The sequence below is a fragment of the Cricetulus griseus genome, chromosome 9 (genome assembly GCF_003668045.3).
Source record: "Cricetulus griseus strain 17A/GY chromosome 9, alternate assembly CriGri-PICRH-1.0, whole genome shotgun sequence".
Lineage (NCBI taxonomy): Eukaryota > Metazoa > Chordata > Mammalia > Rodentia > Cricetidae > Cricetulus > Cricetulus griseus.
Window position 1 is genome coordinate 23744680 of NC_048602.1, and position 13942 is coordinate 23758621.

At 47.2% G+C, this 13942-nt stretch overlaps 1 protein-coding gene across 1 annotated transcript; it reads right to left on the reverse strand.

Annotated features, from left to right (window-relative positions):
• Positions 1 to 7646: 7646 nt before the first annotated feature.
• On the reverse strand, positions 7647 to 10559 carry LOC100769785 (ret finger protein-like 4A). The gene is made up of 2 exons (XM_035449177.1): positions 10274 to 10559; positions 7647 to 8230 (listed from the first exon to the last, which is right to left on the reverse strand). Exons 1-2 carry the CDS (start codon positions 10557 to 10559, stop codon positions 7647 to 7649), a joined length of 870 nt encoding a protein of 289 aa, XP_035305068.1.
• Positions 10560 to 13942: the final 3383 nt, after the last annotated feature.

Here is a 13942-nt window from a genome sequence, read left to right on the forward strand (position 1 = left end):
GGGCACATGGGCTCTCCGCTGCACTGCCGAAGCAGCTGCTCACTGGGGAACTCCATTTCTGAGACAGACAGACCCTCCTTTGGCCCTCCCCGGTCTCACCAAGCACAAAACAGGAACCCACATTTCCGGCTAATGGGGCACTGCTGCTTTTTTTGACCACAGGTTCTTGTAGCCAGATTTGCTGGCACAAGGCTCTGGTGGCATTTCACCGCAGCGAAAGATCTGGCAGGCTAGCTGGCTGCGGAACTCACCACATGGTTCTTAAGAAGGTTTTTCGCTCCTTGGTATTTTGCCGAGGTTTCAGGCAGCCTCCCCCACCCTTGCAAGTGCCCCAACTCCCCTTGGGAATCCTCATTTCCTGTAGGTTTCTGACATACTTTCCATGTAGAAATTATTATATTATCTTTTGGTTCTGGTTGGGGGTGTCTTCAATTTCTGTTTTTATTTTTAGGTAGATCTGTGCTTTAGCTGCAATATTTTAGTTGTCAAAATTTAAGAGCACTTTTTTTTTTTTTTTTTTTTTTTTCGGTTTTTCTAGACAGGGTTTCTCTGTGTAGCTTTGGAGCCTATCCTGGCACTCACTCTGGAGACCAGGCTGGCCTCGAACTCACAGAGATCCGCCTGCCTCTGCCTTCCGAGTACTGGGATTAAAGGTGTGCGCCACCAACGCCTGGCTTAAAGAGCACTTTTAAAACTGCAGCCTAAATGCAAACTTTAAAAATGTATCTTGGCTGGCTGGCATGGTGGCGCACACCTTTAATCCCAGCAAAAGGGAGGCAGAGACAGGCACATCTCTCTGAGTTCCAGGCCAGCCTGGTTACAAAGCAAGTTCCCAGGACAATCAGGGCTACACAGAGTAAGAAACCCTGTCTTGAATAAAGAAAAGGAAACAACCCCAAAATGTATCTTGATCAATCTCTTCCTTACACTTACACAATCCTTCTCTTCCGTACACGAGGTCCTCCCAACAGGCCCTCTTTCTCCTCCATCCCCTCCTGTTTGTTTTGTTTGCCTGCTGGAATGCTGAATGCTCACTGTGCTGATTGCTTGATTGTGCGCAGGTGGCCATGGCTACAGTGAGTTCAAGAGCGCAGAACCTGGAAGTCGGCATTTTACAGCGCTCCTCCCCAACCTTCTCACATTCTTTCTGGTCTTTCTCCTGCCTTGTGCATTGTTCCTTCCTTGTGTCCTTGGTGGGGTGGGGAGCCAGAGAGAGGTCCCATTTAGGGTTGAGCAATCAATCACCAGTAGCTTATTCTCAGAGCTTTGACCAATCAGCAGAAAGAGGCCTTTCTGGCTAAGGTTGAAAGTAGTTTAAATGTTCATATAGCGAAACAGCAATGGTGCATTCCTAAGTCCTATGATCTCCAGAGCCGTGGGCTTTGACCAGGTTTTTTTTTTTTTTTTAATTTAAATTTATTTTACTAATCATTTCATTTATTTTTATTTTTTGGGTTTTTTGAGACAGGGTTTCTCTGTTAGTTTGGAGGCTGGTCTGGAAATCGCTCTAGGCTGGCCTCGAACTCACAGAGATCCGCCCGCCTCTGCCTCCCGAGTGCTGGGATTAAAGGCGTGCGCCACCAACGCCCGGCTCATTTCATTTATTTATTTTACATGCCCACCACAGTTTCCCCTCCCTCCTCTCCTCCAGTTCGGTTCCCTCCCCTCTCCTCCCTTGTACCCCACCCCCATTACCAGATGGGGTAAGGCCTCCCATGGGAATCAGCAAAGCATGGCATTCAAATTGAGGCAGGACCAAGCTCCTCCCCTCTGCATCAAGGCTGGACAAGGCATTTCACCAAAGAGCCAGCTCATGCACCAGGGACAGACCCTGGTCCCACTGCTTGAGGGCCCACAAAAGACCAAGCTGCACACCCGTCACCCAGATGCAGAGGGCCTCGGTTGGTCCCATGCCGGCTCCCGAGCTGTCTGTTCAGATTGACCAGGTTTTCTAATCAGAGCAGTTACAATCTTCATGCCACTGTTATGCACCAGTGGGCACGTCTTGCCTAGTAACCCCTGGGTAACTACTGAAAACCACAAACTGAAGGATGCTTGTGGTGATGGTGGTGGTGGTCCTGATGCTGGTGCTGCCTCTAACTCATCATCCAATGCGGGGCCCCTTTACATGCCAGGCAAGCTCACTAGCACTGGAGCGCATCGAGCTATGCCTTTGCTAGAGTACTAGCTTAGCGTGCACAGGTCCTGGGTGTAGTCTACAGTACCATGGAGTAACAACACAATGTGCAAACAGCCAGGCTATGGCCGTGCCTGGCTTCTCCCAGAATTTATATCGGACCATTCTTGTTGCTTGTTTAGCTTCATCAGTCTTTTTCCTCTGGAGTGTTTTGTTTTTTTTTTAAACTGGTAATTATGGTCCTTAGTGACCATAATTCGTTCAGGTGTTACCGTTAAGAGCCGTAACCACTGGGATGGAGTTATTAAGAGCACTTGCTGCTCTTGCAGAGGACGGGGGTTTGATTTAGCACCTGTAGTTCCAACTCCAGGCCCCCTCCTGCCCTCCTTGGCGCCAGCATGCAGGAGGTGCCTAGACACACAATGCAGACAAAAAGCTAAACACACAACCAAAGAGCTGCCATAGCAAAGTACTCGTGCGTCAGCCACACTCAACTCAATGTTGCCAGGCTAAACGGTATACTATGGTAATCCCAGCTGTGTAGAGAGGAGTTCAAGGTCAGCCCTGGGAACTTAGTGAGTGAGACTTCCAAACTGAAAGAAAAAAAAAAAAGGATGGGGGGGAGGGGCGGGGTCATAGTTCAGGAATAGAGTCTAGCATGTCTGAGGTCCTAGATGTAATCTCCAGTTCTGATGAAAGAATTTCAAAGGCAAAGGTCGGCAGGGAGGGAGCTGCCTTGCAGAACAGCCTCTGTGTGGTGGAATGTTCTGACCAGCCCAGTCAACTATCCAGGACTAGCCCCACCTTAGCCCTAGTTAAGAACTGAACTCCCCTTTAATCCCAGCACTCAGGAGGCAGAGGCAGGGGGATCTCTGTGAGTTCGAGGCCAGCCTGGTCTCCAGAGCGAGTGCCAGGATAGAGAAACCCTGTCTCGGGGAAAAAAAAACAAAAACTGAACTCCATCCATGTCCAGAGGAATTGGGCTCCTGATGTCATAGAGAATGATGTCATAGGTGGGTGTGGCCTACTCCAAGATGTCCATGTGTAGGCTTACAGTGGAAGTGTGGTACTAAAGCTCCCAGGGACATCTGGGTCTTATTCAGAGTGTAAAGGTTTTCTTTTCTTTTCTTTTTTCTTTTTTTTAAAGACATTTATGTCTCAACTAGGTTCTCCTGTCTTCACTGGCATAATCATTTCATTTTTTGTCGTTATTCTTTTTTTTTTTGAGACAGGGTTTCTTTGCATAGCCTTGGAACCCACTCTGTAGACCAGGCTGGCCTCAAACTCACTGAGATCCACCTGCCTCTGCCTCCCAGGTCCTGGGATTAAAGGTGTACACCACCACCACCTGGCTCAGGAACACCCAGGACTTGGTGTTTATTTTTTTTTCCCAGAGGCTTCTGGGCTCATCAGTTCTTTATAGGAGCAAGGTGTGGTGGTGCACACCTTTAATCCCAGGGAGGCAGAGGCAGGGAGATTGAGTTCCAGGCCAGCCAGGGCTACATAGAGAGACCCTATCTCAAAACCAAAACCAAAACAACCCTCCAAAACTAATTCTTTACAAAAGCCTAACTGTAACAAGAATTGCTATTAGACCCCGTGGGAGGCAACCAAGGGCAAGAGCAATAGCTGGATTGTTTTGCTATCCTAGAGCTCGTTATGTAGACCTGTACCCTCTGCTCTCTGCAGAGCTCTGCCCTCCCGTGGTCTCCTTTTATTGGGTGGTCTCTGCCGTTCGTTGTTCCTCATTATACAGTCACAGCCAAAGCTTCAGACCGAGGATCCACAACTGAGAGAAAGTGACATTCTTCGTGCTGGGTGTCAGTCCCTCAGAGTACCGGGCCCGGTGTGGGGAGGAAGCATGCCTCTGATTCCAACTCATTGCTATTGAATCTCAAGAAACTGCAGCCTCTCTAAGCGTTCTGTGCTGGGTTGAATTTTGGCTTTCTTGTGCAGCAGAGGGCGCCAGAGATCATAAGGGTTTGTTAGGAAACCCGCAGGGACCCAGGATCAGCGCCTTCTGGGAACCCTACCCAGGCAGGATCTCACTTTGCAGAAGCGCCTGCGCTCTGCCTCCCATTGTCCGATGGTCTTGCCCACTCTGCTCCCGGCCGGACAGGTGCACGCTGATCCTTCTGCTAAGGTCGTACTCTTCCATCCCCAGGGCCCTCTGTCACCCCATAGACACACGGGCACTTACTGTCATGGACCGACGCCAGGCTGTTACAGGGTGTTCTAATCCTTTAGGTCACATGCCCTCGCTAAAAGACATCGGGACACTATCTGGGGAGGAAAGGGACCAACAGGAGCAGAGACAAGGGGTGGGGGTAACAGACTGAGGACGGGGAAACCAACAAAAAGTATGTAAGTGAATGTCGCCAAGGCCAGATCCATGGTACAGCGTGTTAAAGAGAATGCTGTAAGCTTGGTGACCTGAGTTTGATCCCCAGAGCCCACAAGGTGGAAGGAGAAGCCCGACTCCTACAAGTTGTCTGCTTGTTGACCTCCAAATGTTCATTGGAGCACACATACTAGTGTGCAATGTCACGCACACTAATTTTTTCTTTTACATTTACATGTAAAACAATTATTTCTTAAAATCATGTGGGGTAGGAGCCTTGGCTCAGCAGTTGAAGGACATTTGTAGAAGACTGGAGTTCAATTCCCAGCACGTGTGTCAGGTGGCTCACTCACTGGTAGCTATATTTGTTTTTTGGGACAAAAAGTTTCTCTGTGTAGCCCTGGCTGTCCTGTTACTCTATTAGATAAGGCTGGCCTCCAACTCAGAGAGATCCTCCTGCCTCTGCCTCCCAAGTGCTGGGATTAAGGTGTGTTCTACAAGTCAACCCCCTCTTTGGCTTTTTGAAAAAGGGTTTCACATAGCCTAGGCTGGTCTCTCTATGTTGCCAAAGATGACTTTGAAATTCCGATTCTCTCACCTCCACCTCTCAAGTTCTGTGAATATAGGTGTGTACCAAATACTATCTATCTATCTATCTATCTATCTATCTATCTATCTATCTATCCATCTATCTATCTATCTCCTATCTATCTATCCATCCATCTATCTCCTATCTATCTATCCATCTATCTATCTCCTATCTATCTATCTCCTATCTATCTATCTATCTCCTATCTGTCATCTATTGAAAGACCCCAACTTAAACCCAGCCTGATACCCACCGCATGTATTTGAAAATCACTCTGGCCACACACACACATGAAATGGTCGGTCATGACGACCAGTCTCTGGAAATTATTACTAGCTTCCAAGGAATGTTATTATCCTCAACAATTGTCTGGTTTCTAAAAATTCTTATGGGTTACCCTGCTCCAGAGAGTCATTACCACCCAAGTTTTGAAAATAAGTATAAGTCACTCTGTTCCCAGAAAAAAACACGAGCTGTACCATGGCCTTGCAAGTGTACAAACCAAAATAACATTCCAAACCCCTTGTGGGCAAAATGGTAAGTTCAGTTCCCAACCAATCAGTAAATGGCGCATACATGATATAGACAATCAATATGTTGTCACACTCCTGCCTAGTGACCAAAAAGACATAAAAACTGCTTTAGAAACTCGGGGTCAATCTCTTTCAGAGAAAGACCCCACCGCGTTGGAATAAAATCCTTTTGCTTTTGTATAGTGGGAAATTACCAATACCGAGTCAGGTAGAAATACAAGGGTATTTAAAAGCCTTACTTACAGAGCGACCTAGCCAGCCAGCGCGGCAGCAGTCTGTACTGCAAGCCGAAAAGTGAAACTGAAAGTGACCAGTCACTGACTGCCTCTCACTCTACGTCACCCTGACCACGCCCTCGCAGGTGTGGTCAGGCAGACCTGTAGCCAGCCCCTAAGCAGGTGGCTACAGGTTCCCCTACACCTTTGCATCTTGTGAGTGACTCTGTGGGGTGCGTCTCCCGAAGTTGGACCCCCCTTTTGGGCCCAAGACTATCACCTATCTCTCTCTTGCTCCTATCTATCTATCTATCTATCTATCTATCTATCTATCTATCTATCTATCTATCTATCCATTCATCCATCCTGTAATGCTAAGATTTGAACTGAGGACCTCACAAATGTTAGGCAAATGCTCTATCACAGAACTGTAAGCCTGGCCCTGCCCTCACTTTTTGTTTGGGACTGAGGATTGAACATAGGGTCTCATGCTTACTAGACGGTTTATTCAGGGTTTCTATTGCAGTAAAGAGACACTGCAACCACAGCAATTCTTATAAAGGAAAACTAATTGGAGCTTACAATTGGAGGCTTACAGTTTCAGAGGCTCAGTTTATCGTCGTCATGGAGGGACATGGCAGCGTGTAAGCAGGCATGGTGCTGCAGAAGGATCTGAGTGTTTTACATCTTGGTCTCGAGGTAGCAGAAGGAGGGTGTGTACTGGGTATAGCTTGAGACTTCAGAGCCTGGCCCCACAGGGACACACATCCTCCATCAAGGCCACGCCTCCCAATAAATAGTGCCACTCCCTATGGGCCAAGCATTCAAACACTTGGCAAGTGCTGGTTTATTCGGCTACATTTCCAACTCTTGTTTTTGAAACAAGGTCTCACTAAGTTTCCCACACTGGCCTTGAACTCACTGGTCCTGCTTGAACTTGTAGTTCTCTTGGCTAATCTTTCCAAGTGCTGGAGTTAGAGACACGAGTCACTACTTTTGGCCATTTTGTGTTTTGCTTACTCTCACCATCCTCATGCTACCTCGCTGTTATTTCCTTAGGCTGAAGTACTATGTTTAACTTAAGATTGACTTTTATTGTTTGGTTTTTCGAGACATGGTTTCTCTGTGTAGCCCTGGCTATCCTGGAACTCACTTTGTAGACCAGGCTGGCCTCCAACTCAGAGATCCTCTTGCCTCTGCTTCCCAAGTGCTGGGTGTAAAGGTGTGTGCTACCACTGCCTGGAAAAGACTGATGTTATTTTCTTTTTCTTTAAAGTTTTTTTAAAATATTTTATTTATTATGAATACAGTCTTCTGCCTGCATGCCAGCAGAGGGCATCAGATCTCATTCAAGGTGGTTGTGAGCCACCATGTGGTTGCTAGGAATTGAACTCAGGACCTCTGGAAGAGCAGGCAGTGCTCTTATCTTCTGAGCCATCTCTCCAGCCCAACATTTCTCTTTTTTTACTGTTGATATGTATCAGTCTTATTTCCTTGCCCTTCAGAAAAATCAATCAGCCTGCTTGGTTGGTCAAATTTAAAATTTTAATTTAGGTCATTTATTCCACAACACAATTAGAGCAAATAAAAAAAGGAAAACATTCGAGGTTCATCTAAAAGCTCACACTGCATGAACGGGCACAGCAATTCAAACAAATTCCAAACAAGACAAGCACGATGATACTTCATATTAAAAAGCGAAAATTTCCCTAACTAATTAGAATACGTGACGGCCTCCGTATATTTCTGCAACGCCTTTGTGCCCTATGCGTACCAAACACAGGGTTACGAGTAGACAGCGATTTCCCAAAGGAGCTTTCATATTCCAGGATCATTTTCCTTGTTCGGGGTTAGCTGGACGCCTGAAAATGCCTGGATTTAACACGGGACAGATAGCGAGGGCTTCTTTTGGATCATCAGGATAGGAATTCGCCGGAGCAAAGAATGGGCGAAGTGGATCCGTGTCAGAGATGTTAAAGAACGTAAAGATGTGCGAGCCATCGCTCAGGTCCCAGAAGGAAATGCTCTTCTTTACGAGGTCAAGGAAAATCCCCACCCTGTGCAACCGAGGGTTCACGATGAGCACGGTCAGGGGTTCAGTGCAGGCAGCGTAGACCTCTCCACCCCTGACACCCACAGTCCAGAATCCGTGCTCTTCCGTCAGGTTAATTGGCTCCTGCCGGTTAACAGACTCTTTGCAAACGCCCACGTCCCACTCTTTGCTCCTTCCCACCACCAGCTCCCAGTAATGCCGGCCCGAAGTGAACCGCGAGGAGCCCAGGACGCAGGTGGAGACCTGGAATCTCTCTGCACACTCTTTCCGGTCCTGCCTCTTAGACGAACAGTAGACACTCATCAGGTCATCAGAGATGATGAGGCGGTCGTGGGCCGTGTCCGGATCCAAGGTCATGTGCACTGTGTACAGAAAATCCAGCAGTTCAGCAAACACAAGCAACACGGACTCTGTCTTTCATATTTATTGTTGGGGCTCACGCACCTCACTTTTATTTAACTCCACTCTTTTTTTTTAAAAGAAAGATCACCTCTTAGGGAAAGTTTCAAGACCTTCCTAACTAGGTGACGTTTTATATGCAGAATGAAAGCAGTTGTCACAAAATGTTTCTCTAAATCACTGTAGGAAATTTCTACACTGTTGAGTACTGGACTTGTATAATATTTATTTATTTATTTTTTTTGAGACAGGGTTTCTCTGTGTAGCTTTGGAGCCTATCCTGGCATTCACTCTGTAGACCAGGCTGGCCTCGAACTCACAGAGATCCTCCTGCCTCTGCCTCCTGAGTGCTGGGATTAAAGGCTTGCACCACCAACGGCCAGCTCCATCTTTTTTTTTTTTTTTATAGCTATAAGAAAAAAAAAAAAACATGTCTACAATGCCACTACCAGGGCTGAGGTGGCTCAGCAGATAGAAGCTTTTGTGTCAAGCCTGATAACCTGAGTTTGATTCTCTAAGACCCACCTGGTAAAAGGAGAGAACCAGCTCCTTCAAGTTGTCCTCTGACCTCTGCATACATCATATCGGTGCCCCAAAAAACCCCACCCCCAAACCAAACAAAAAATAAAACAAAAACTGGTAACACCAATAATGCAGAGCTAACGTGTGATGAGGAACCAGGCGTTGGCGTTGCTTCCTGTCGCTCAGGAGTAGAAAGCACAGGGTCCGGAGTCCAGACCTAACTTTACTTGAACTATCTTCAGATGGCTTGCGCCACTCACCTGGGGGCCCTGGGTGCCAAGATGATTTATCCATCGCAATGGCTGCCTACAGTTCTCTGTACATCAGATTCACCTGCGGACTCTTGAGCTCTTCACGTCCCGGGGGCTCGGTGTAAGACAGAGGCCCTACTTCCTGACCCAGGCTTTTGCCCATCGACCCGTGGATTGTGAGTCAGCAGTGTCTGCACCGCCTGGGTTGTGTCAGTCGACAGTTTCAGGAAGACCTACTGCTCCAGAATCAAAATCTGCCTCGAACCAGATGGTCAGGTCACTTATACGTTATTAAATTTGAAAAGCTATCCTCCGAAGCAGAAATTTTGAGTCTGGTGTAGATTAGAAGAAAGGACATATGACAGGTAGGATTTTAGTTGGGTGGGGGTGGTAGAGGAGGAAGGGAGGGAGAAGGGACCTGGGTTCGTCATGTAATTCAATCTTGTTTCTAATTCAAATATATAAAAAATAAGAAAACAAAACAAAACAACAAATACAAAAAAAAAAAGAAAACACCAAAAAAAAAAAAAAAAAGAAAAGAAAGAAAAGAAAAGATATCCTCTGGGCTAGTGTTGTCAAAATAAACTCAAGGCTTGCCGGTGGGTGGAAGAGGCAGGTGGATGTCTGTGAGTTCGAGGCCATCCGGGTCTACAGAGCGAATTCTAAGATAGCCAGAGCTGTTAACACAGAGAAACCCTGAATCAATCAAACAAATAAACAAATCCAGAAGGATGGGCCGGGGAGATGGCTCAGTGGTAAAGGAGCAATTGTCGCTCTTTCAGAGGACCTAAAGTCAGTTTCGAGTGCCCAGATGGCAGCTCATAACCACCTGTAACTCCAGGTTCAGGGAATCCAGGCTCCTCCTCCGGTCTCCATGAGCACGGCAAGTATACGGCGAACACACAGACATACGTGCGGGCAAACACCCATGCATATGTTTAGATATGTATATATTTGTATATGTGTGTTTGTACACATATATGCTTATATACATGCAGATACACACACACACCAAATTCTTAGGAGCACAGTATTTAATCTCAGCACTTGGGAGGCAGAGGCAGACAATTTTCCCACTTAGCTCTAATCTCTACCCCTGCTGTGTTTTGGGAAGAATGAAATTTGAAGTTCCTGGCTTTAGCTAAAGTTCAAAATGTAAATGGGGAGACGTTGGCAAGTTGATTTCCCCTGAGGGCCTTAATGGGTCTGGAGTTGTTTGTTAAGACTTCTTACCCTGAAATATCTTCAACCTGGGGTTCATTTTTAGAATATGCTTCATCCACGGCTCGAGTTTTTTGACCTTGGTAATCAGGCGCTCTAACTGCATAGCAGGTAGGATGTCTTCCTTCAAAGAGACGACAGAGCAATGGGGACACAGTATGCCCTCCCCGTCGGGACTTCTCTCTAGGGTGTCAGTGCAACGGAGACAGCAGGTATAACCGCATTTCAAGTACACGGGCTTTTCCAGATAACGTGCACAGAAAAGGCAGGAAATCCTCTCTTTAAAGGAATGAGCCATGACCGGCGCCTGAAGGGAAAACATACATGTCACTGCAAGTTTCATGACTGAATGACCGCTAGACCTTGGGAGATTGTCATCTTTGCATGCATAGGGATGGCGCAGGACCGTCACAGTCATTAGTAATAGGTTATAAAGACAAAACAAAACAAAACAAAAACCTCTCACTGACTTATAACTTTGAACTTGTGAGAATTGAAATTGGAATGAAAGACAGGGTTCCTCTCTGAGCTTCCAGTTAAAAGGGTGCAATGGTCGGTGTCTAGATTGTCCAACGTGGCAGTCAGTGGCTACGGAGTACCTGAAAAGGGATGTCTCTGTCTTGTAGAGTCAATTATCTCCCTCCGCGGGGTGGGGACTGGGGATGGAATTCAGGTTGTTAGACTTGGCGCCAAGCGCCTTTACCCACTGAGCCATCTCACTGGTCCAGTGGGGGCTTATCTGAATTGCAATGTTCTGTGGGTATAAAATACACACTCAGTTTGAAAGCTCTGAGAGGAAGAACACAAGCTATTTCATTAACATTTTAAGACCAATTACATGTTGTGTTATTTACACATTGAGATATTTTTACATATGTGTGTGTGTTTCCATGTGGCTATGTGCACACGAGCACCGGTACCCGTGGAGGCCAGTGGTGTCGGATCCCCTCGAGCTTGAGTTACAGACAGTTGTGAGCTGCCAAGTGGGTGCTGGGAATCAAACCCAGTTCCTCTGTAAGAGCAGCCAACTTAACCCCTGAGCTGTCTCTCCATCTTCTTAATGTTTGATATTGAAATAAATTGATTTTACTTCCTCTACTTTAGAAATTAGAAAGTTTGTCATTACGTATGTGGGTCATGCTCTGTTTCTATTGGACAGTGCTGGCCCTAGATCCAGGAACTTTCCAGTTGTCCCACCTGGATATTGAATGAGCCAATGGGAACGATACGTCTCCTACCTTGTACAGTCAGTCACCCGCTGTTTGGACTCGAGAGAATGAAGACCACCGCTTTCCAGGCTGGGTGTTGAAAGTCCCACCTTCTGCTGCTTGAGTGGGGAGCTCTGCCTCGCTACACTGTCTGGCCTCGGACAACACTTGCCCGGTGATAAATCACCTCACTGAGAAGTTTATCCTCTGCCCCTGGCAGAGCGCTGAGAACTGAAGAAGACATTGCCTAATTGGACTCACCTCTGCTTTGCTCGTCTCTCTTCTGACCTCCAGCTGAGTTCTCGAGTGGTCCCAACTCCGAGGGCTAGCCCACTCTCCACCCCATCAGATTTCAATTAGAAATTTGGCTCAAGTGAAATTCTTTTATACGATGAAATTCATTTGACTTGAAGATAATGTTCAGGTATGTTCTCTCGGTATTGGGTTACTGAGAATTCGAGGATGAGAATAGGAACCTGGGGGACGGAGGGAACGAAAGAGAGGCTTAGATTACATTTAATCATTTCCGCACTATTAATCACTTGCTGGTGTGCGCTGAGCACTTAAACCAAAACCAAAACCAAATACAGCTGGTGGTGGTGGCGCACGCCTTTAATCCCCAGCACTCGGGAGGCAAAAGCAGGTGGATCTCTGTGAGTTCGAGGCCAGCCTGGTCTCCAGAGTGAGTGCCAGGACAGCCAGGGATATACACAGAGAATCCCTGTCTGTAGAAGCCAAAACCAAAGAAAATGTCAAAAGCACAACAACCCCCTAAATCCCCACCAAATCCCATCACACCTATTTGGGATAATATTTTTACATTTCTTTCTGGATTGACTGTGTCTGAATGTATGCCACTACATGGATGTGGAGGCCAGAGGACAACTTTTGGGAAGAGGTTCTCTCTCTTTCTTGCCCTGTGGGTTCTGGAATGGAACTCAGCCTGTCAGGGTTGATGGAAGTCTTGTCAGCATAGCTCAGGCTAGCTCCCAGCTGAAGATCCCCCTGCACTAGCCTGCCCGGTGTTCTAGCCCAGCCTGCAGGACACTTTCTAAAAATCCTTGGAAGGGGAAACCCCCAGACCTTGTGCATGCCAGGCAAATGCTCTACTGCTGGCTACACCTTTGACCACATGATTTCTTTTTTTTCCTTTTGGTTTTTCGAGACAGGGTTTCTGTAGCTTTGGAGCCTGTCCCGGAACTCCCTCTGTAGACCAGGCTGGCCTTAAACTCACAGAGATCCACTTGCTTCTGCCTTCCAAGTGCTGGGATCAAAGGTGCTCACCACCACCTCCTGGCTTACCTTTTTTTTTTAATTGAAAATTAATTTTTCTCTCATATAATACATCCCGATCCCAGTTCCCCTACCTCCGCTCCTCCCAGCTCGCCCAAGTCCACTCTTCCTTCATTTCCTCTTCAGAAAAGAGCAGGCGTCCAAGTCACTACAGCCACACAGGACAAAACAAGATACAATAAGACAAGGCAAAAGACCTAATGCCAGGGCTGGGGCATGCCAACCCAATAGGAGGAAGAGAATCTTTTTTATTTTATTTTATTGTATTAGTTCTAGTTAGGGAACAAGCTTATTTCAAGTCCCTTCTCCCTCTCCCTCCCCTCACTCCCATCCCTCCTCCCCCACCCCCAGCCCCACCCCCACCCCATCCACCCACCACTCCCCAGGCAGGGTAGGGCCCTCAATGGGGGCTCTGCAAAGTCCACCAAATCTTCCTGTGCTGGTCCTGGGCCCTTCCCCATGTGTCCAGGGCCAGAGTGTAACTATTCACATGGGACTTCTCAAAGTCCCTTCTTGCACCAAGGAAAAATACTAATCCACCACCAGAGGGTCCCTGGAGTGCAGAGGCCTCCTCATTGACATCCATGTTCAGGGGTCTGGATCAGTCTTGTACTGGCCTCCTGGACAGCATCTGGGGTCGATGTGCTCTCCCTTGTTCAGGTCAACTGTTCCTGTGGGTTTCTCCAACCTGGTACAGACCCCTTCGTTCTTCATTCCTCCCTCTCTTCAACTAAATTCCCGATTTCGGCTCAGTGTATATCTGTGGATGTCTGTCTCTGCTTCCATCAGCCACTGGATGAGGGCTCTAGGATGGCATAAAGAGAAGTCATCAATCTCATTTTAGGGGGAGGGTTTTTAGGTTATCCTCTCCACCGTTGCCTCGATTGACAGATCGTGTCATCCTTGTAGGTCTCTGGAGATCTCCCTGGTTCCAGATCTCTTCTCGGACCTATAGTGGCTCATCCTGCTCTCTTTCCTCTGTTCTTCCCCCAACTCAATGTTTCTGCCAGGAGGAAGAGAATCTTAAGAGCAGGCAAAAGAGTCAGAGACATTGGCTCCGCTGTTAGGAGTCCCACAAACACACCACGCTAACAGCAAGAACGCATACATAGTATACCCTGCTTACTGCTTCAGTCTCTGGGAGCCCAGCATGAGCCCTGCTTAGTTGATTTGGTCAATC